At 38.0% G+C, this 21,353-nt stretch overlaps 1 protein-coding gene across 1 annotated transcript; it reads right to left on the minus strand.

Moving 5' to 3' along the window:
* Positions 1 to 10,958: 10,958 nt before the first annotated feature.
* LOC134320844 (L-selectin-like) lies at positions 10,959 to 20,845 on the minus strand. The gene is made up of 9 exons (XM_063002477.1): positions 20,515 to 20,845; positions 18,320 to 18,427; positions 18,055 to 18,240; positions 14,336 to 14,443; positions 14,071 to 14,256; positions 12,991 to 13,176; positions 11,734 to 11,823; positions 11,199 to 11,220; positions 10,959 to 11,103 (listed from the first exon to the last, which is right to left on the minus strand). The coding sequence occupies exons 1-9, from the start codon at positions 20,843 to 20,845 to the stop codon at positions 11,034 to 11,036; spliced, it is 1,287 nt and encodes a 428-aa protein (XP_062858547.1). The 3' UTR covers positions 10,959 to 11,033.
* Between the last annotated feature and the right edge of the window lie 508 nt (positions 20,846 to 21,353).

The following is a 21,353-nucleotide window of genomic DNA, read 5'->3' on the forward strand; positions in this document are numbered from 1 at the left end:
TTAAAGCAGAAGGAAGTAATTTAATGAAAGATGGGAAAGTGAAAACAAGTTTGTGCTTCAAGAAGAAAAACTGGTACGTCTCTTGTGTTATGGGGGTGGCACGGTGGCTAAGTGGGTAGCACTGTCGCCTCACAGCAAGAAGGTCCTGGGTTCGATCCCCAGGTGGGGCATTCCGGGTCCTTTCTGTGTGGAGTTTGAGCAAGGCCCTTAAACTTCAGTTGCTTAGACAGTATACTGTCACAGTACTGTAAGTCGCTTTGGATAAAAGCGTCTGCAAAATGCCAAAAATGTAAATGTAAAAGCAACACAGCTGTCTGCAAGCTTGCAGGGGGTGTCTTATAATTTTAGGTAAAATATTGAATTATTGGCCACCATAGCAGTTATTGTTTATAAGGCTATTTCTTTAAGTTTGTGTGCGTGTGTGTGTGTGTGTGTGTGTGTGTGTGTGTGTGTGTGTGTGTGTGTGTGTGTGTGTGTGTGTGTATTATTACACCTAACCTACACAATTCAACTTTAAAATTTGGAAAAAAAAAGTTTAATGGCTACATTGTGCTGCTTTGAAAGAACCACTTTTACTTTTAGCAGACAGCCCCCAACCCTCCTTCTGCACCTTCAGCTGCAATTATCCACAGCTATTAAAATTATAGTGCATTTCAGGAACACTGCTGCTTTCATTACAGATTAAACCTGCATTATGTTTTCTTCACTTGATTATTCAGATATTTTTCTGTAGTGACCTTTAACTATAGTATACCTGAACTCAGCATTAATTATCTTGGTCTTGTACTCTTTATTCTTGGTTGTTTTGTTGTTGATCAATGAAAAAAGTCTTGGTCCTGTCCTTGCCTCATTAAAGACAGTCTTAAGTTAACTCTAATTCCTCCACCTATTTTTATCACCTCTAGATTAACTGGGACCAACCAATCAGCATTAGAATGAACTCAAGAGTGCTAGGGATGGTTAGGTCTGGAGACATATCAGGAGAAAATGTACAGTATGCCATTCTGGTATGTACCATGTAGCCTTCTTGGCCTGGCTGTGACCCCGGCTATCCACAGCCTAAGAGCTCACATTTCCTGAGACTGAAATCAGAGCTCAAGATGCAATCGCTGTTCAGGAACAATATAACTGTCTGTCAACTGACTCAAGCCATGCCAATTGAGAGTACAGGATGCACACAAAGACAAGCTTAGGTCTAGACTGTAAAATACCGGTGTGTTTTTGTGTGCATGTATTAAAAACAAATTAAATAACATGTTTAACAAGTTAACAAAACATCATAGAATAGCACAGAGCCGCTGTACCTAATGATGACTAAAACTACAGCATTGTGTCAGGAGTACACCTGCCTAACCATGCTCTCCAGTCTCTGGTGCATTCCTTGGCTTGTGAAAGGCAGTTGGCTTGCTCATTATGCAAGGCAAATGTAAACATAATCAAATGGCTATCATGTGGGCACAGCAGGCACCAATAGCCTCATTATTATTTTGATAGCAACCAAGAGACTTGCAGTCAGCTGATCGGTTATTTATTACACCGGCAGTGCCAAGACGGGTGGCAAACCCTCTGTTTCTTAACCGATATAATTGGCATCATGCTGGGACATAGCAAAGACAGATGGATCTGCAACATTGTTTTGCGAAATATGCTAACATTATGTTGGCTGCACTTTTATTATTTTTATGTTTAGCCATCTTTTTGAATCAGAAAATCTGATGGACACCAGGTTTTTTTACCTTTTTAAAATAAGTAGCAATAAATGCAATTTTGAAATAAGTAGCAATAAATGATAAACTAATTCACTAATGCCCCTAATACTACACTCACTTATTACTTATAATAAGTCCAAATACTAGACAAAGACAATCTTCTTAAACAAATGACACAAAATTAAATGTCATACTCATGGATATTATTGTTTTTTTCTCCCAGTTTTAGCATAGTCAGTTTGTCTTCTGCTGGGGGATCCCTGATTGCAGTTGAGGAGGGTATATTGCTGCTCATGCTTCCTCCGACCCCCGCGCAGCCTTTAACGGAACACTTTTCCACCCATGCATTCTGCACAGGCGCATCTATCCGCCAATCAGGGTCCTTACACAGCGTTTGAAGACCCCGCCCACACATCCCTCCCTGAAGGCACTGCCAATTATGCCCGCTAGATGGTGCCCAGCCAACCGGTGGCAACACCGAGTTTCAAACCGAGGAGTTTAGAATCTCGGCACTGGTGTGCTAGCAGAATATCCCGCTGTGCCACCTGGGCGCCGTTATTTTATTTTAATTGACACTTAATCACTAATGAGTGAAAAGTAAATAAAAATCTCTTTTTACAAAAAGCCCCTTTGGCAGCAATTACAGCTGCAAGTGTTCTTGACTACATATCTACAAGTTTTGCACACCTGGATTTGCACACCTGGATTTTATCCCATTCTTTATCACAGATCCTCTCAAGCTTTGTCATATTGGATGACGAGAATCTGCAAAGTGCCTCTTTACAGGCGGTTGATGGGATATAAGGTTTGGCCTTTGGCTGGGCCACTAAAATACATTCAGAGACTTTCTCTGAAGCCACTTCAGTGTGGTTTTTGCTTAGTGCTTGAGGTCATTGTCATGTTGAAAGGCGAACTGCCACACCATTCTGAGTTTGTGTGTGCTCTGGGGTAGGGTTTCTTCAGCTGCTGCTGAGAAACACTTTCATAGCAGCCCTAGCCCTAACCCTAGATGCTGCCACCACCATGTTTCACCATTGTCATGGTACAAGTCCTTTACATGCTATTTAGCAAACTCCAAAATAGCTGTTGTATGTATTGTACATAACATAACACATTTTTGAAGTGTTGATTTATAGAGTGTTGCAGCTATGGTTGTCCATCTACCAGGTTTTGTCATCTTAGTGTAGGACATTTTGAGCTCTTTTAGAGTGACTGCTGGGTTCTTTCCTATCTTCTGGTCAACTCTGGGTGGGTTCATGATTGTGTCAAGCTTTTTCAATTTAAAATATTTGAGGCCACAGTCATCTTGAAAACATTTACAACCTTAGACATTGTTTTATAGCTTTGCATTGCTAAAGAAGCTCCCAAAATAAACAAGATTAACATTTAAATACCTGCAGAACTCTCTAGAACTTGCTGAAATCTAAGTTTATAAGGTCACTGTTATTTAAAACAAAAATGTTGTTAAAAGAGGGACACAATCAGGTTAGCAAAAACTGCTTGGCTATTCCACAATGCTTCTAAAGCATTATTTAGTGGAGATATGAGACAAATGTGGAGGTTTTTAAATAAAAGCACAATACTGAAAGTTTGCTGAAAAAAATACTCATTTTACAACACAGTATGCTGGTGTTATTCAAAACTGAATAATTAAATAAACACCAGCAGTATTAAAATGACAAAGTCTAGACCTTAATCTGAGATTAGGTCTATAAGTCTATTATGATGTAAATAAAGATGTAACAAAAAATTACTTAATCAGAATTCCAGGTTCACAAACGTCTACTTGCAATTGTAGCTATAAAACTGTTTCTATCTTTACTGAACAATTCAAAGTAACTTTACAGCAGCCAGAATCAAACAAAACCTTAGCCAAAATCGGTATCAAACATGTCTCTCACCCCACTAAAAACAGCCCCGGGCCCATGACCTCAGAGGCCTCTTCCTCCCAGAAAGCAAGGCAAACGGGCAGAGGTCAGTCCACGGGCATGGAGCAAGCGACAGTGGGCACAGTGCCCAGAAACAGCATGATCTGGGCAGCATGCCGGCTCTGGGGTGAAGGCGTCTGCAGTGAGGATGGAAGAAGCAGCGGGTGTGGGAGTGATCTGACTGTAGGAAGCCTTAGCAGGGGTCACTCTTTATCCTCCATCACAAGAAAGAGAAAGAGGGATAGAGAAAGAGAAAAAGAGAGAAAGAGACCTATCCTAATAACTTGTTAACAGTTGTACTTTGCACGTCTTTATTTAGCATAGTGATTTATCATTCCTGAGGTGCTCTAGCTGAGACATGTTCTATAAAAACCCACACAAATGTAACCTAAGTAAATTTTGATCGTATCAAATTCCAGCAGTCCCTGAAAAAATTGTAAATATACATAAAGTGGGAAAATGTAAAAACTGCAAAACTACGTTATTTCGCCTCAATTCCCTCTGTGAAGTATGGTGGAGGGAGCATCCTGATATAGGGCTGCAATGCCTTCTGTGGACCCAGAGAGCCTTTATTAAGGGTATAATTAATTAAAATGTTATTAATTATTATTTTTTTCAAAACAAGTAAGATTCAACAATTCAACAAGACAGTGACCAAAACCCATGAAAAAAATTGCAATAGCATTATTTACAACGACGATTGAAGATTACAAAAAGTTCATCCTGATGCTGATTCTTTCCAGCTCTAAAAAATGCAGGGAGTGTATTAGCTGTTTTAACTTGTCCCTAGGACTGAGTAAATGATTGAGTGTGTGGTGCCCTGTGATGGCTAAGCACTCATGGGTGTTGTTTTTCTGGGTGATGCCGGACCCACAGTGACCCTGAGCAAAAATAAGCAGTTAATGAAAATACATTAATAAAAAATTTATAAAAGACAGTGTAAAGCTTTATAAATTTGAAACAAAAATGTTTTATAAACAAATTTTCTACAATTTATTCATAGTATTTAGAAATGTTCCAGTAATGGTTTTAGACACTCAGGTGGCACAGCAGTAAATTGCACTAGCCCACTTCCACAGGGATCCAGGGTTTGAATCCCCAGCGGTGACTTGCATACAGACATGACTATACAGACAACCAGGCCTATTCAATCAGCAAAAGATGCAAAAGCGAGCATCTGTCATGGAATGGGGGTTTATCATAGCCTACAATATGAGTGAATTACAAATGTGTGAAGGTACCATTGATTTTAGAGACACACATTGCCATTAAGGCAATGTCTTTTCTTTTTAGTAATGGCAAGCCTCAGTTTGCACACACTACAACAGCGGGGCTTTGTAGACACAGAAAGGGTGTGCTTGACTGACCTGCCAGCAGTCAAGATCTGCCTCCTATTGACAATGTTTAGAGCATCAGGAGGCGAAGTCATCAAGCAAGAATGGAGAAAAACTCCACTTGCAAAACTGCAACAATTAGTATTGTTAGTTTCCAAACCATTAAAGAGTGTCAGTAGTAGGAAAGGTGATGTTACAGTGGAAAACACACCTCTGTCCCAACTTTTAAAGTGTTAGAGTCATTGAATTCTAAAGTTATTTATATTTACAAAATACAATTAAGTTGGACAGTGAAAGTATTGGAAATCTTGACCTTGTACTTTTGTCAGATAAATAATTGTACAAGAGAAATGACAAATCACAAATTCTTATTTCTATTGTATTTTACAAAATGTCATTTTTTGCAAATAGGATTTATATTTACATTTAGGCATTCTGCAAACAGCTATATTCAAGGTGACTTACAAGACAGTAGAGATCATGCAACTGCAGGTTAAGGCCTTGTTCATGTGTCCAACAGTGGTAGCTTGGCATTAATGGGGCTTTCCAATAAAAAGTCCATTATCTTTATCACATTGATCATATTGTATATCTATTATATATTATTGCTGTACTAATTATGCTATGCAATACCATATCATACCAGACCAAACAAACCTAAAGTTCAGTTAAGTTTTGTACTAAAGTTCTGTCCTAAACTATACACTGTTAACAGTAAATAATATCAGGTGCAGCAGTGCTGGAATTAAACATTTAGTGTTGCTGCTGGGAGGAGAATAGTACCCCCAACCAAATACATAAACGCAACAGGGTCATGTGATCACAAAGAGTCCACTGAAGATAGAGGAGGATTAACACACATTTTTATATTGTGCATGAAAAAAATCTCTATAACTATAAATATACAATTAGTACAAACTTATGTATTCCTAATAAAAAAGCCCCAGGTGGGGAGGTTCGGGTCCTTTCTGTGTGGAGTTTGCATGTTCTCCCCGTGTCTACGTGGGTTTACTCCGGGTGCTCCGGTTTCCTCCCACAGTCCAAAGACATGCAAGTGAGGTGAATTGGAGACACAAAATTGTCCATGACTGTGTTTGATATAAATTTGTGAACTAATGAACCTTGTGTAATGAGTAGCTACCATTCCTGTCATGAATGTAACCAAAGTGTAAAACATGGCGTTACAATCCTAATAAACAAATAAACAAACAAATAAAAAGGCCAATAAGTTTAATACGCATTTGAACATCCCAACAACGCTGCTACACCTGCTACACCTACAACACACCAATACAACACACACTACCATGTTATTATCATGTTAGTGTCATTGCTGAGAATGATCCATTAGCCAAATTATAAATGGTTAGTGTGGGGTCTTATTAGGGTCCCTTTAATCTGGTGAATGGGGTAAAGGGGTTTAACAAGTACAGAGCGACAGAGAGGATATAGTCAGTAATTGTATATCCACAAAATTAATTCACAACCCCAAATTAGAAATGCCTTCAACACGTTCCACAAAGTTGGGACTGTGGCAATTTAGGGCTAGTAATGAGGTAAAAAAAATAACGGAATAATGATTTCAAACAGGTGATGTCAACGGGTGATTGTAATCATGAAAAAAACAGTATAGACAAAAGGCTAAGTCTAAAAGAAGCAAAGATGTTCCTGAAGATCCCAGTTTGTTATTGAAAACAATGTTCCTCAAAGAAATATTGAAAGGGATTTGCATATTTCTCCCTCTACAGTGCATAATATCATTAAAAAATTCAGAGAATCTGGAGAAATTTCAGTAAGTAAAGAGCAAAGGTTCAAGCCTAAGATGAACACCCGTGATCTTTGATACCTCAGACGGCACTGCATCAAGAACCATTATTCATCATGGGCAGGGGATTTCTTTAGCAAACATTTGCACTACAATACCGAGTTACATTCAAAAATGTCAATTAAAACTTATTGTGCAAAAATAAATCCTTATGTTAACTGTGTCCAGAAGCAACATCTAGTTCTCTAAAATAAAACCTAAAACAGTTCATTACTTGGTATCCTCAGTTCCAAAACATTTTTAAGTGCTGTGAGTAGGAATGGCAACATTACAAAGTGGTAAATGCTTTTCTTTATCAACTTTTTTTGGAATGTGTTGCAGGCCTGAAATGCAGGAATGGATGTTTATTAACATATGCAATGAAGTTGACCAGACAAAACATGAAATACCTCAGGTTCCTCCTGTCTGCAATAAGATAACAGTCACTGTAAATGTAGAAAACACTTGACACTTTCACTTCACACGGTCTCCTACATTTTATTAGCGTAGTGGTTGCAAAATTGATGTCTGAGCACCAGAGAGCGCTGTGGCCCCAAGGCTGAGAAATTTGGGGAACTCGTATTCACTCTGGCTTGGGCACCTCTCTGGCTTAGAAACCAAAAAACATGACCATAACACGAGTCAGTGACACTGTGTATTCAAACAAGGTTCCTATGGCATTTGTGAAAACAAAGATAATAATTAAAAATACATTAGACCATCAACTATACTTATATTTTTGTAATTTTTGTAATTTTGTTACCAAAAAGTTCTCACCTAACCATCAGAACAGTTCCAGCCAAAATTCCAATAAGGTCTTGTGAACTCCAGGCACTACTGTTTGAGTATAGATAAGATACAAAACGTCTATCTGTGGCATCTTAATAATAGTTTGTTAGAATAGTCATGTCTTATTGTAGATTTATAGACTTGGTGACTCCAAAATCCTGATTACCTCTACCAATCTCCCACCATGACCCATGATGTTTATAATTTCTTTCCATACCCCTTACTGTGTGGGGGCAAAATACACACCATGCAGATTAATTACAGACCCTGTTGTTTTAAACTTCTTAATTATTACACTAACAAAACGTATGAGTATTTTCAGGTGTGTAGATGGTTTTAATGGTCATATCCTTAATTGTTTTAAGTTCAAAACACTAATCTTATTTAATTTAGGTATTTTATTTTATCTTGTAATAAATCAGTAAATAACTGTGATAATTGATAACCAAGTGGAACAGGAAATTATTAATTTTGTAGAGCTCCTAAGTAGCATCATGCCTCAATTATATTTTAAGGATGGAAATATTTACAGCACATTGTCCTAGTTTTACATTTCTAGAAGAAATGTTAGTTAGTTGTTAGAATCTTCTTGTATTTTTAGTTTGAAATTTAGCAAAATAACCACAAATATTTTTTCATTACATAAAATAATCTTTATTAAGGGTACCAGTGTATCTAAATTGTCTAACTGATCTGAAACCTGATCTCAAAAAGGAATCCTGTCAGAGAATTCATGTTTTATAAGACAGGATGTAATCCACCTTATTATACTGAAAATATTTATCAGTCATATTTAATAAAACATATAGCATATATATATATATATATATATATATATATATATATAGCATATATACTTATGCTCTACAGGTATGAGCTGCCCTTACCACCAGTACAAGATTTGATACAATTGGCAACATGTTAAAAGTGCAAAGTTGTAGTTAGAGTTAAATACATTCTTTACATTTTTAAATAGTGTAATTAAATGTGTATATATTTCTGTTATGACATGACAGTCCTGATTTTATTATAGTTGGATAGAAACCATCAAATTTTCTATTTAAGCTCAGTCTCAAAGCACCAAATGTGACCTTGTGATAAGAATATTCCTCTGGAAGAATTTGGCTTAAGTTTGGTTAAAATGCCAATTAGGCATGTAACTTTGCGTTGCTATGTGCGGAACATATTACATGTAGTAAAAATCATATTACAATAATGATACTGCATATGTGCTCATAAATTACAGTACAGTGACATAAATTAGTCTGCCTTCTATAAAGAGATTTCTCCAAATTGTACAGCAGTGGTTCCTACACTGGGGGCTGAGGCGTTAGGGGGGGGGGCCCACTGCATACAGTTGAAAAGAGTAAAAAAGAATTACACTTGATGGGACTGGAAAACAATAGGCTTTTGGCATTTGGACGATCTCTTGTGATGTCATATAGATCTATTTAAAACTGCTTATAGTCTATGTTGGGTCTTTGAGAATGAACACATATTTGATTTGCCCACCACGAAAGTGCAAAGGTCAACAGACAAAGCCTACAAAATATTGTTATGCAGATCACTTGTTGATGCAGATCCTACTGAAACAGACCCTGGTAACAAAGCTCCCACCACCAGTTCAACGAGTATCGAGTGGGTCCCAGAAATGGTTTTTTTTTGTGTGTGTGTGCATAATGGATAATGCTCTTTCAATCACAAGACAAAACTGGTATGTTATCTGGACTTTTAAAGCCATTAAAGCTTACATCATAAAAAACTGTTTACACAGCACTGAAGTGGTTTTCTGTTTCCCCAACCACATCATGGGCGCTACACCGTGTGCACCTATACCACTGGCAATGCACCAATTAGACTCACCTTTTAGTTTGATAGGGTGCAGTTTTTACCACTTTGTTTTTTTGATCCCTGCATTCAAGAGGTATAGATTGGCTTATTAGTAATGCAAGTGTGGCTAATAAAATTATAGGTAATAACTCGTGGTACAGAACAACCCCATAAAAAGGGGTGTGAGAGCAGTAAATTCCTCAGCCTTCGGGGCATCCTGCTCTCTGTAATTGCTGCGCCCAGCTGTGCACAAACCCACCCCCCAAAAAATGTGGTAAAACCATAAACCAGATAAAAGCCAGGAGAAAAAACTGGTTAGGACAGGTTGGTGACTAGGGATACGGGTCACTTTGCGAGCATAAGGTTTGGCAAGGGGTATAAAAACTTTTTGCATGCACAGGACAGGGTCTGTGCTTTAACTTCCAGCGAAGGGTGAAGACTCAGAACGCTGCAGCCTGAGAGCCTGGGGAGAGCTGATTTATTTGCAACTTTTTAATAAACCGCTTAACTTTAAAATGAGTGTGTTGACCTGATCAATTATCTAGAAAAGATTCATTAGATACAACACAAGCTTTTGTAGGACCCATCAGGATCTTCCTCACTAGTAAGACAACATTTAAAAATGTGTGTTGCTATTTTGTTTGGAGTCTAATGATCTCATTTGCTGTTTTTCAGTCCTTTGTTATTGTTGATATTCCTTTTTAAATCACAAAGTTGGTCTTGACTGGTCCAGTCATGGATGTGTAAAACTTAATAAAAAAGTACCTTGTTGTTTTTGCAGTTTAGCTAGTAAAGCTTCAGATGTGTTCAAGTTTTTCTCTGTGTTTAGTACTGTAACGGTGATTTAAACCTCATATTTAAATTGTGATCCTTAATCAGCTTTACATCTGGCTTTAGTAAATAAATACTTAAAAGTTCATGTTTTGTTGAAACTTTACCATCTCTATCTATTACACTCAACATATTACGGTGAAGCTGGATACACTCGCACACATGTAAATTGAAACTTTAGATAGATAGATTAGATAGATAGATAGATATGCAAACTCCACACAGAAAGGACCCAGACCACTCCACCTGGGGATCGAACCCAAGACCTTCTTGCTGTGAGGCGACAGTGCTATCCACTGAGCCACCGTGCCGCCCCCTGATGAATTGGTATTGAACTGATGCAATAGTACTTTTTTGAAGGAAAGACATTGTTCTGCTGGAATGGTACTGTTCTGATGAACTGGTATTGAACTGATGGAATGGTACTTCTCTGATGGAATAGTGTAATATAAGTTCTCGTAAATACAAGGTCCAACTTGGAATGTTTGGAATGCAAAATGTTGAAGTGTCAAAAATAGACCAAAATTAATGTGATAGATTAATTTACATCTATTTATAGGTTACTATTGATGCATAGTACACACTGCAGTTAACACAATTAGTATTGCAGGGTTTGTAACAAGAATATAAAAACATTTAATTTTACAATATATTGTGATTTAAATCTTTCAATTTAATAAAGTGTTTTTTTAGAATTCTAGCAAAAGAAAACTACATTATTTTCATTGGGATTAACCATTAGGTAACAATTAAGCTGGAAAAAACACACTAAACACACTGAAATTACATATTGTATAATTTTGATGACTTAGTGTTCTTGCTCCTCCTGTGTTCCCTCTTCAGCATCATGTACAGAATTCCTCATGTCCTCTTGAGTTCTGTTGAAGGAAAGTAAACATCTAATTAGATTTTAACTTTAACTTAAGTTGTAATGACTGTCTTGAACATAAAAATATTTAAGCTCTTGTGTTACCTTGGTTTCACATTTGTTTTCCCTATACAAAAATAAAGCAATAAAATGAAATAATTAGTATATATGGTATATACTGATATTTAACTTTACATAATTCTAGGACCCAAAACCTTTGATAAGCAAGCTGATGGCAACAGGGGTAAGGAAAACGTTCATAAAAGTACAAGAAACCTTGAGCTGAACCAGGCTCAACGGGACTTTGGGTAGCCTAGAGCAATGGTTCCAACCAGGGGGCTGTGACCCACTAGGGGGCCTCAGTGAGGCTAGAAAAATGGCCAGACTAACCTGAGCAGGCAGGAAGACTTTGGTAGGTAAGATAAGATTACCACTCTTTACTTTGGTAAACAGAAAAATATCTTTAAAAACATATATTAGGGCAGATGGGCTACAACAACAAAACAAAACACCATACAATATGAAAACAGAAATCTAAGACTGTTTGAAACTAGGAAGATAAAGATTTTAGTAGTTTTGATAGTGAATCTTCATGTCTGCCACATTTACAAATGGTGAAGGATGCATAGAAAATACTTACTCTTTAAGCAATAGGACCAGCAAAATACACAGCAAAAAATGGTTGAAAGAAGTGCACATCCTGATGAAGCCATTAATAAATGGTGGTAACCTGAAAAGACCCATCAGACAAGATGTGCTATTTTGTGATACAAGTAAAACATATGTATGCAGAACTGTATGCTTGAACTGTATGCAGAACTCCAGGGTAGGTATGTTACAATACAGTATGCTAAATACAGCATGGCACAAAAGTTTGCATTGTCTCTGTTTTACTGTGAAGAAAGAAAAACAACAACAATCCAAAACAACCAAATATAACTTATAAAATAATTAATTCAATGCAATTATAATTATTTTTTTTTATTATTATTTATGCATTTGCGCCCATTTTCTCCCAACTTTAGCATAGTCAATTTGTCTTCCGCTGCTGGGGGATCCCTGATTGCAGTCAAGGTGGGTATATTGCTGCTCATGCCTCCTCCGACGTGTGCACAGCCCTTAGCGGATTCCTTTTTCACTTATGCACCCTGCACAGACACCTCTCTATCTGCCAATCAGGGTCCTTGCACAGCGTTTGAAGACCCCCACCCACATAGTCCGGTCATCCCGCCCTAGCAGAACCATGTCTGCTGCAGGCATTGCCAATTATGCTTGCTAGATGGCGCCCAGCTGACCGGTGGTTGGTGTGCTAGCGGAATATCCCGCTGCGCCACCTGGGCGCTACAATGCAATTATTTTTTAACAACAAAAAGCAGGTAGTTTAGTAGCAATTTTCTGTGAAGTGTTTGTGGGCAGAACTAAATATTACAACTGAAAATCCAAAAGTAAACACTAACAGGTTGAAAGGAGTTAGAACCAAGTGCCCTGCACCATGGACTGGGGATATACGTATTGCTACACACAAACTGTCCCATGCATATTTTGCATATAATCTTGTAATCTGCTTAATTCTATTAGATTGCTAAATTAATATATATATGATTAAAGACCCTTTACTAAGCACTGAGAAATAACATACACATACTAACTTTCTTTATCATCTTATTAAAAAACAAAATAAAAAACCTTTGTTCTAACAGAGTTTCAGCAGATTTCTGTCCTTGGATTGTTGTCTACTTAAACTAGAATAGGGAAATATTTACTGTGGAAACACTTTTTTAAGTCATTTTGGATAAGAGACTGCTAAATGCCGAAAATGTAAATGTGAATATACAGCTAACATACTACAGCCTAAAAACGTTCAAGGCATGTATCAACATAAAAATACACTTCTTACTTGCACAAATAGGCTGGAAGTGGCTCCATGAACCGTCAGACCTACAGATGTATTCATGAGTGCCCAGCAGCAGGTGAGAAGGGGGGCAGTGTACCATGCAGAAGGTGCTGCTGCATTCCACTTTACCACCATCAGGCACAGAAAGATTCTTACAGAGCACAGGTTCAGGAGAGAGGTCATTCAGTTCTGTTTGAAAGATAACATGTAGTTTTGTTCACAATACAAAAATGATTTAGCAACTTGCAGCTGTTTAACACTGGCCAATCATTACTTTTAAACCTTGAACCCCATTAGTATCCTATTTGAAAAAAACACCCCTTTGTTTTAGGGCCACTGTATTTTTTTTTTATTTGACATATTATTTGATAATGTTTAGGTTTAGAGGATAAAGTTGAAGTACAGAAATTCAGGCAGAGCTGTTTTAGCATTTTTACATTAATAACAAACTGATGCTGATGTGTCAGCAGATTGAGTATTACCTTATTTGCAAAACCGATATAAAAGTATAACTTCATCCTCAATTAAATATTACATTATTCTCTAGGTCAAATACTAAATTTTTTACTACTTTAATACTCTCCTAAAGTACTGCAAAAGTTATGACTTATTACACAATATTATTATAAATAATGTATTATTTTAGAAAATCCTGCATTTTTAGAGGGCCCTGATGGTTTTCCTTTGCTATTCAGGCAGGGTACATGACATGACATCTGCCAAACAAACTACTAGGTTGGTGAGACTTGATTCTGTACTTTAACGGATTTTACATGGGTGTTACACTCTGTAAAACTGTGTGGTATACTGTATGGCTTGATGGCTAAACTGTTGTTAAAATGTTAATGCTTCAAATTAACCAAAAAATGGCATCCTATGACAAAAACACAGCTCTAAAAGTTGGCTTGTTGTATTGCCAGTGGTTGTCTATAAAGATTGCAAAATTGTACATTAAATATTATGCACATTTTAGCAGTATGCATGTCTAAATGCCTCTACTCATTAGAATGTTTGTCCACATACAATTGGCTATTAAATGTAAGACAATATGACAAAACATGAAAAAAAGGAATCATTCATTACCATGACACTCAGGAGGATCACTATGCCATTTCCCTGATGCCAGACACTGTAGATATTCTGAACCCTGTACACTGTAGCCAGGGACACACTGGAAGTGGTAGGATGAATTAAAACGAAACTCTCCATAAACATGCGTGCAGTTTACAAAACCCTGGTCTGGATCTCTTACCGTGTCACACTGTACAGCTGCAAAGAAAGAAAAAGCCTTTACCATGTGCACAAAAAATCAAACACACAATTTGGTGGTGTGGATTGTTTGCAGTACCTTCCATACAGCTGGGGCCAGTGAACCCTGGGTCACACTTGCATGTGTAGTTTTCAATGTCTTCTACACATTGGCCATGTTCACCACAGGAGACGTTAGTACATGACACTGCGCACAAAATAAATAAATGCTGGTTAAAGTTGCAGCACAAAACATTTTATGTGTTTAGGGATTAAAAAATATTTGCATGTGCAAGAACATTATGTAAGATCAGTTGCTCTTGAGCTCTCCTCTACCACTCAGTTTAAAAAGCATTAATAATAATCAAGTAATAATCATTGAAGTACATCCCCAAATCAGAAAAGGTTGGAACAGCATGGAAAATGCAAATAATAAAAAAAAACACAGTGGGTCTTACATTTACTTTGACTTTTATTTGATTGCAGACAGGATGAACCTGAGATATTTTATGTTCTGTCTAATCAACTTCAATTCATTTATTAATAAACATCCATTCCTGCATTTCAGGCCTGCAACACATTCCAAAAAAAGTTGGGACAGGAAAGCATTTACCACTTGTTGCCATTAATGTTGCCATTCCTTTTCATCACATTTAAAAGAGGTTTTGGCACCGAGGAGACCAAGCGATTTAGTGTTTCATGTTTTATTTTGTCTCATTCTTCCTGCTAACACGTCTTAAGATGTGCAACAGTACGGGGTCGTCATTGTTGCATACTTCGTTTCAAAATTCTCCACACATTCTCTATTGGGGACAGGTCAGGACTGCAGACAGGCCAGTCCAGTACCCGTATCCTCTTCACCCGCAGCCATGCCTTTGTAATGTGTTCAGCATGTGGTTTTGCATTGTCTTGTTAAAAAATGCATGGACGTCCCTGGAAAAGATGACATCTTGAAGGCAGCACATGTTGCTCTAAGATGTCAATGTACTTTTCTACATTAATGCTGCCATCACAGAAGTGTTAATGACCTTTGCCAAAGGCACAGCCCCATACCATGACAGACCCTGGCTTTTGAACTTGTTCTTGATAACAGTCTGGATGGTCCTTTTCGTCTTTGGTCCAGAGCACACGGACCAAAAAAGACCTGGAATGCTGATTCATCTGACCACAGTACACGTTTCCACTGTGTGATGGTTCATCCTAGATGCCTCTGAGCCCAGAGATGTCCACGCCGCTTCTGGACATGGTTAACATAAGGCTTCTTTTTTGCACAGTAAAGTTTTAAGTGGCATTTGTGCATGTAACTCTGTATTGTAGTGCTTGACAAAGGTTTGCCAAAGTAATCCCTCACCCATGTGTTTATATCAGCTATTGTTGAGTGGCGGTTATTGATGCAGTGCCGTCTGAGGGATCAAAGATCACGCCCGATCAGCTTATGTTTGCGCCTTTGGCCTTTATGCACTGAAATTCCTCCTGATTCCTTGAATCATTTATTGATATTATGCACTGTAGATGTAGAAATATGCAAATCCCTTCCAATCTTTCTTTGAGGTACATTGTTTTTAAACATTTCAATCATTTTCTCATGCATTTGTTGACAAACTGTTACGTGGGGAGAGAAAGGACCCAAGATGCAGAGATAAATTAAATTATAATTCTTTATTTAACAATAAATAATTATAAACAAAAGACCACGCAAAGGAAAACATAACTGGATCGGGGTGGGGAACCCCGGACGAAGCTGCTGGCACCGCAGGTAACTGAAAGAGAAAAACAAAGAACACACAAGGGAAAAAAGCGAAGCCAGACGCGAGGCGCGAACCCCGATCGCTCTGGCGCAAAGGGGTTCACTAACCTCGTGCGCTATCGCTGGGGGAAAATGAAGAAAAGCCCGTGCGCTTACAAATGCCGCAACGGGAAAAAACACATCAAACTGAAAACCCGGGTAACGAAAACAAAAAAGCAAAAATCGGCTTATTGTCAAAGCCACTCGAGTATTAACACCAGCACGTAGAGACTGGGAATGGCCGGAGCGAAAACGGCTTATAATAAAAGCCACTCGGGCATTAACACCAGCACGTCGGGACTGGGAATGGCCGGAGCGAAAACGGCTTATACGAAAAGCCACTCGGGCATTGTCACCAGTACGTAGAGACTGGGAATGGCCGGAGTGAAAACGGCTTATTATAAAAGCCACTCGGGCATTAACACCAGTACGTAGAGACTGGGAATGGCCGGAGCGAAAACGGCTTATAATAAAAGCCACTCGGGCATTAACACCAGCACGTAGTGACTGGGTAAGAAAAACATTGGCATAGGAGTCAAAAGGGTGGATTTGAACCGGGACTAACGGACACGGAAAAGCAATGGCTTAACCGCTTAGCCACGACGGCTGTAAAGAACCCGCGGCAGCTTTTGGCTTAAGGGCTGCTGTGAGATAGCGGTTAGCTTGGTCTTAGCTTCATGCTAGCATTGCTAGCGATAGCTGAATCTAAACACCAAAAATAAACAACAGCTCGAGGACTGTAAAAAACCGCACCAGCTATCCCTAACCAAGAGAACCAAAACCCTAGCTTACCTCGGCCTTGCGACCTACACACCCCAACGCTCTAGGAGCGCCGGGGGTAACCAGACTGTCCCTAAGAAAGCAAGTTCGTGGTGTGTCACCATGCCAAACAAAAGAAAGAAAAGGAAACAAAAGGTGCGACGCCTGCAGCCTGGTGACGCCCCCTTAAATAGGGAAGTCGCAGCTGCAGGTCGTTCGCCCTAATGAGCTGGCCGTCTATATGAGGCCATGCTCCTAGGTGATCTGTAAGGCCTGCGACGCCAGGAACCGGTGGTAGGTTCTACTGACGCCGCCGAAACCTTACACAAACTGGAGATCCTCTGATCATCTTTGCTCATCAAAGACTCAGCCTTTCCTGGATGCTGCTTTTGTACTAAACCATGATTATAATCACCTGTTGACATCACCTGTTTGGAATCACATTATTATTTAGTTTTTTCACCTCATTACTAGCCCTAAATTGCCCCTGCCTCAACTTCTTGGAATGTGTTGCAGCCCTGAAATGCAGGAATGGAGGTATATTAATAAATGAAATTAAGTTGATCAGACCAAACATGAAATATCTCATGTTCAATCAAGTAAAAGTCAAAGTAAATGTAAGGAACACTGTGTTTTCTATTTTATTTGCATTTTCCATACTGTCCCAACTTTTTCTGATTTGGGGTTGTAACAGTGGCCCTAAAACGGCATCATAGTCCTCTCCCAAAGTACTGCAAAAATTATGTCTTATTACACAATATTATTATAAATAATAAATAAATATAAATAATAAATATAAATATTATTTTAGAAAATCCTGCATTTTTAGAGGGCCCTGATGGTTTTCCTTTGCTATTCAGGCAGGGTACATGACATGACATCTGCCAAACAGACTTTAGGTTGGTGAAGCTTGATTCTGTACTTTAACGGATTTTACCTGGGTGTTACACTCTGTAAAACTGTGTGGTATATGGCTTGATGGCTTAACTGTTGTTTAAATATTTATGCTTCAAATAAACCAAACTATAAAACTAATAACTAATAAAACTAGCATCCTATGACAAAAACACAGCTCTAAAAGTTGACTTGTTGTATTGCCAGTGGTTGTCTATAAAGATTGCAAGATTGTACATTTAATATTATGCACCTTTTAGCAGTATGCATGACTCATACTCATTAAATGCCTCTACTCATTAGAATGTTTGTCCACATACAATTGGCTATTAAATGTAAGACAATATGACAAAACATGAAAAAAAGGAATCATTCATTACCATGACACTCAGGAGGATCACTATGCCATTTCCCTGATGCCAGACACTGTAGATATTCTGAACCCTGTACACTGTAGCCAGGGACACACTGGAAGTGGCAGGATGAATTAAAACGAAACTCTCCATAAACATGCGTGCAGTTTACAAAACCCTGGTCTGGATCTCTAACCGTGTCACACTGTACAGCTGCAAAGAAAGAAAAAGCCTTTACCATGTGCACAAAAAATCAAACACACAATTTGATGGTGTAGATTGTTTGCAGTACCTTCCATACAGCTGGGGCCAGTGAACCCTGGGTCACACTTGCATGTGTAGTTTTCAATGTCTTCTACACATTGGCCATGTTCACCACAGGAGACGTTAGTACATGACACTGCGCACAAAATAAATAAATGCTGGTTAAAGTTGCAGCACAAAACATTTTATGTATTTATGGATAAAAAAAATTGCATGTGCAAGAACATTATGTAAGATCAGTTGCTCTTGAGCTCCCCTCTACCACTCAGTTTAAAAGCATTGATAATAATCAAGTAATAATCATTAAATTATTATTACAGGGTGGTACAGTGGCACAGCTGGAAGTGAGTGCCACAATGCAACAAGGTTCCTGAAGTTCTGAGTTTGATCCTTGCTGTCTCTGTGCTTGATTAGTTTTGTATCTGTGTGGGTTTCTTTTCTGTGTGTATCTCTGTGAGTTTTTTTTTATTTCCAAAAACATGCAGACGATGAATTGGGACCCTGTACAAAATGCATTTTGTCTGTGTTTCCTGGATGGTGCATTGATTATGATAAAGCAGGAGTGCTCAGGTGGCACAGAGGTCTTTTACACTAGACCACTACTGCTGGGATCCAGGTTTGAATTTTAGCAGTGCTGCCTTGCTCCGAGTGTTTTCTGGTGGAACATGGCCCTGACCAAGATAAAGGGATTGAAGCAATTGAAAATGTAAAACAATTATATATATATATATATATATATATATATATATATATATATATATAGTGTTGGCCATATAGTGTACAGAAAACAAACCAATTCATTTTACCACCATTTTGTACTGGTCAGGGTCATGGCAGGTCTGATTTATTTAATAAAAGGCAGGAAACACCCGGACAGGTCACCAGTCCATCACAGGGCACACACACACGTACAGCAGTTTTAGTAGCTCAAGTTGGCCTGACTCCATGTCTTTGGACTTGAACATGCCAACTCCACACAGAACCCAGGCCCACCCAGAACCCTGTGTGGAATCAAACCCAGGCCCTTCATGCTGTGAGGCCACAGTGCTACCCATTGTCTCACCATGCAGCCCCCCCTTTTTTCCATTAAAAATGGTAATAATTTTTTTTTTCATTCTTAGTTTCATTTTTATTGCACTTATTGACACCTGGGGGTACTGAAGAGTCGGCATGTTTTGAGTAAAAAATACAAATACTTATTTTCAATGTATTTAAATAAATAATGATACGTAAGTAATTATACTTTGCATTGTCTATACATTGTCAGTGCCTGCAACAAACCCAAAACATTTGGGACAGGGGAAAAATAAGAATAAAAATCTTATAGAATATTTATGTTGTAAACCATTTTTAAACATTGAAACAAGTATTGGGTATAAAAGGAGTACCAAAGGCTTAGTCTTTGCAAGCAAAGATGGGTTGTGGCTCTCAAAAACATTTCTCAATGCAAGATTTAAATTTACCATATACATAATATAATTTAAAGTGCATAATATCATTAAAAAAATTAGTTAATCCAGAGTAGTCTCAAGGAAGAATAAAAACCACTGTATAAGTTGCATGCCCTTCGATCCCTCAGCACTACATTATGCTACTGTAACAACATAGCCACATAGTTATGGTATTATTTTTTTTTAAACTGTTGTCACTTAACACAGTCCAATGATGTATCAAGAAATACAACCTAAAAATCTTTTAAGCCATACATCAATTTTATGCAAACACAATGCTGAGTTATTTGGGACCAAGCTCATCTCAGATTGTGGAGTGGTGTGTGCTTGACTGGCCTGGCTGCAGTCTAATCTCTCTCATACTGAAAATGTATGCAGCATCATGAAGAAGAAAATCAGACAACAGTGACCATGGACTGTTGAGCAGCTGCATCAAGTTTTGTATCAAGCAATAATGGGCAAAAAAATTCACTTGCAAAACTGCAACAATAAGCATCCTTAATTTCCAAAAATAAGTTCAATAGGAAATCTTATATAACAGTGGAAACCTGTCTGAACTTTCGGAGTGTGCTGCAGGCACCTAATTTTGTGTACAATTGTGTTTGAATAAAATACAATAAAATTTGGCCAGGTCAGTAAAATTTTTTTTTAAATTCTTAGTAATATCTCTAGGTTTGAGAGAATTAGGAAATCACAGGTTCTTGTTTTAATATTGTTTTACAAAATGTTGCACCTTTTGGAAATGTTATTTTAGTCTACCTAGGTACATTACCTGTATAACACAAAAAATACTTCTCTTTACTGCATTTATCATCATTCCACATGCCATTTCTGTTTTTAATTTCGTTTCTGTACATTTCCACACATTCTTCATTTGTTTTGTTATTGGGTTCATTGGGAGCCCAGAATTCACTGCTCTCCAGTCGCTTTCCTGTCCCTTGCCATGTCCATTGACCCTCCATCCTTCTGAGTCCAATCCAGTAGTGGGAATTTTTCACCGGAAGGTGGTTTTTCAGATAAGTAATCTCCTTCTTGTTCTGAATGACCATCAGTCCTGTGTATTTCTCCTCACACCAGGCTTTTGCATCTGTCCACTTCAACATTTTGTTGGATACATTAAGGGTCCAGCTGGAGACTGTCAAAGGAGTTAGAGAATTTAAAAGCAGAATCTACAATGCAAATGACAAAAAGTTTGAACAATGCTTAGGCCTGTCACGATTATTAACTTAGCTGATCGCAAATAATGGTTGTTAACAATTTAATTATATTTCATGCTGTCTTTAAGCCACTTGTATTTTATTTGAATGTGTACATACAGTGGGGTCAAAAAGTATTTAGTCAGCCACTGATTGTGCAGGTTCTCCTACTTAGAAAGATGAGAGAGGTCTGTAATTTTCATCATAGGTACACTTCAACTATGAGAGACAAAATGAGAAAAAATAATCCAGGAAATCACATTGTAGGATTTTTAAAGAATTTATTTGTAAATTATGGTGGAAAATAAGTATTTGGTCACCCACAAACAAGCAAGATTTCTGGCTCTCACAGACCTGTAACTTATTCTTTAAGAAGCTCTTCTGTCCTCCACTCGTTACCTGTATTAATGGCACC

The sequence above is a fragment of the Trichomycterus rosablanca genome, chromosome 9 (assembly GCF_030014385.1).
Source record: "Trichomycterus rosablanca isolate fTriRos1 chromosome 9, fTriRos1.hap1, whole genome shotgun sequence".
NCBI lineage: Eukaryota > Metazoa > Chordata > Actinopteri > Siluriformes > Trichomycteridae > Trichomycterus > Trichomycterus rosablanca.

Coding starts and splice junctions, on each gene's coding strand:
- LOC134320844 (XM_063002477.1), bottom strand. CDS start 20,845: ATGTTGAAGTGGACAGATGCAAAAGCCTGGTGTGAGGAGAAATACACA. Junction 18,428..20,514: donor GTATTTTTTGTGTTATACAG/GTAATGTACCTA, acceptor TTTTGTGCGCAG/TGTCATGTACTAACGTCTCC. Junction 11,824..12,990: donor CTTCCAGCCTATTTGTGCAA/GTAAGAAGTGTA, acceptor GGGTCTTTTCAG/GTTACCACCATTTATTAATG.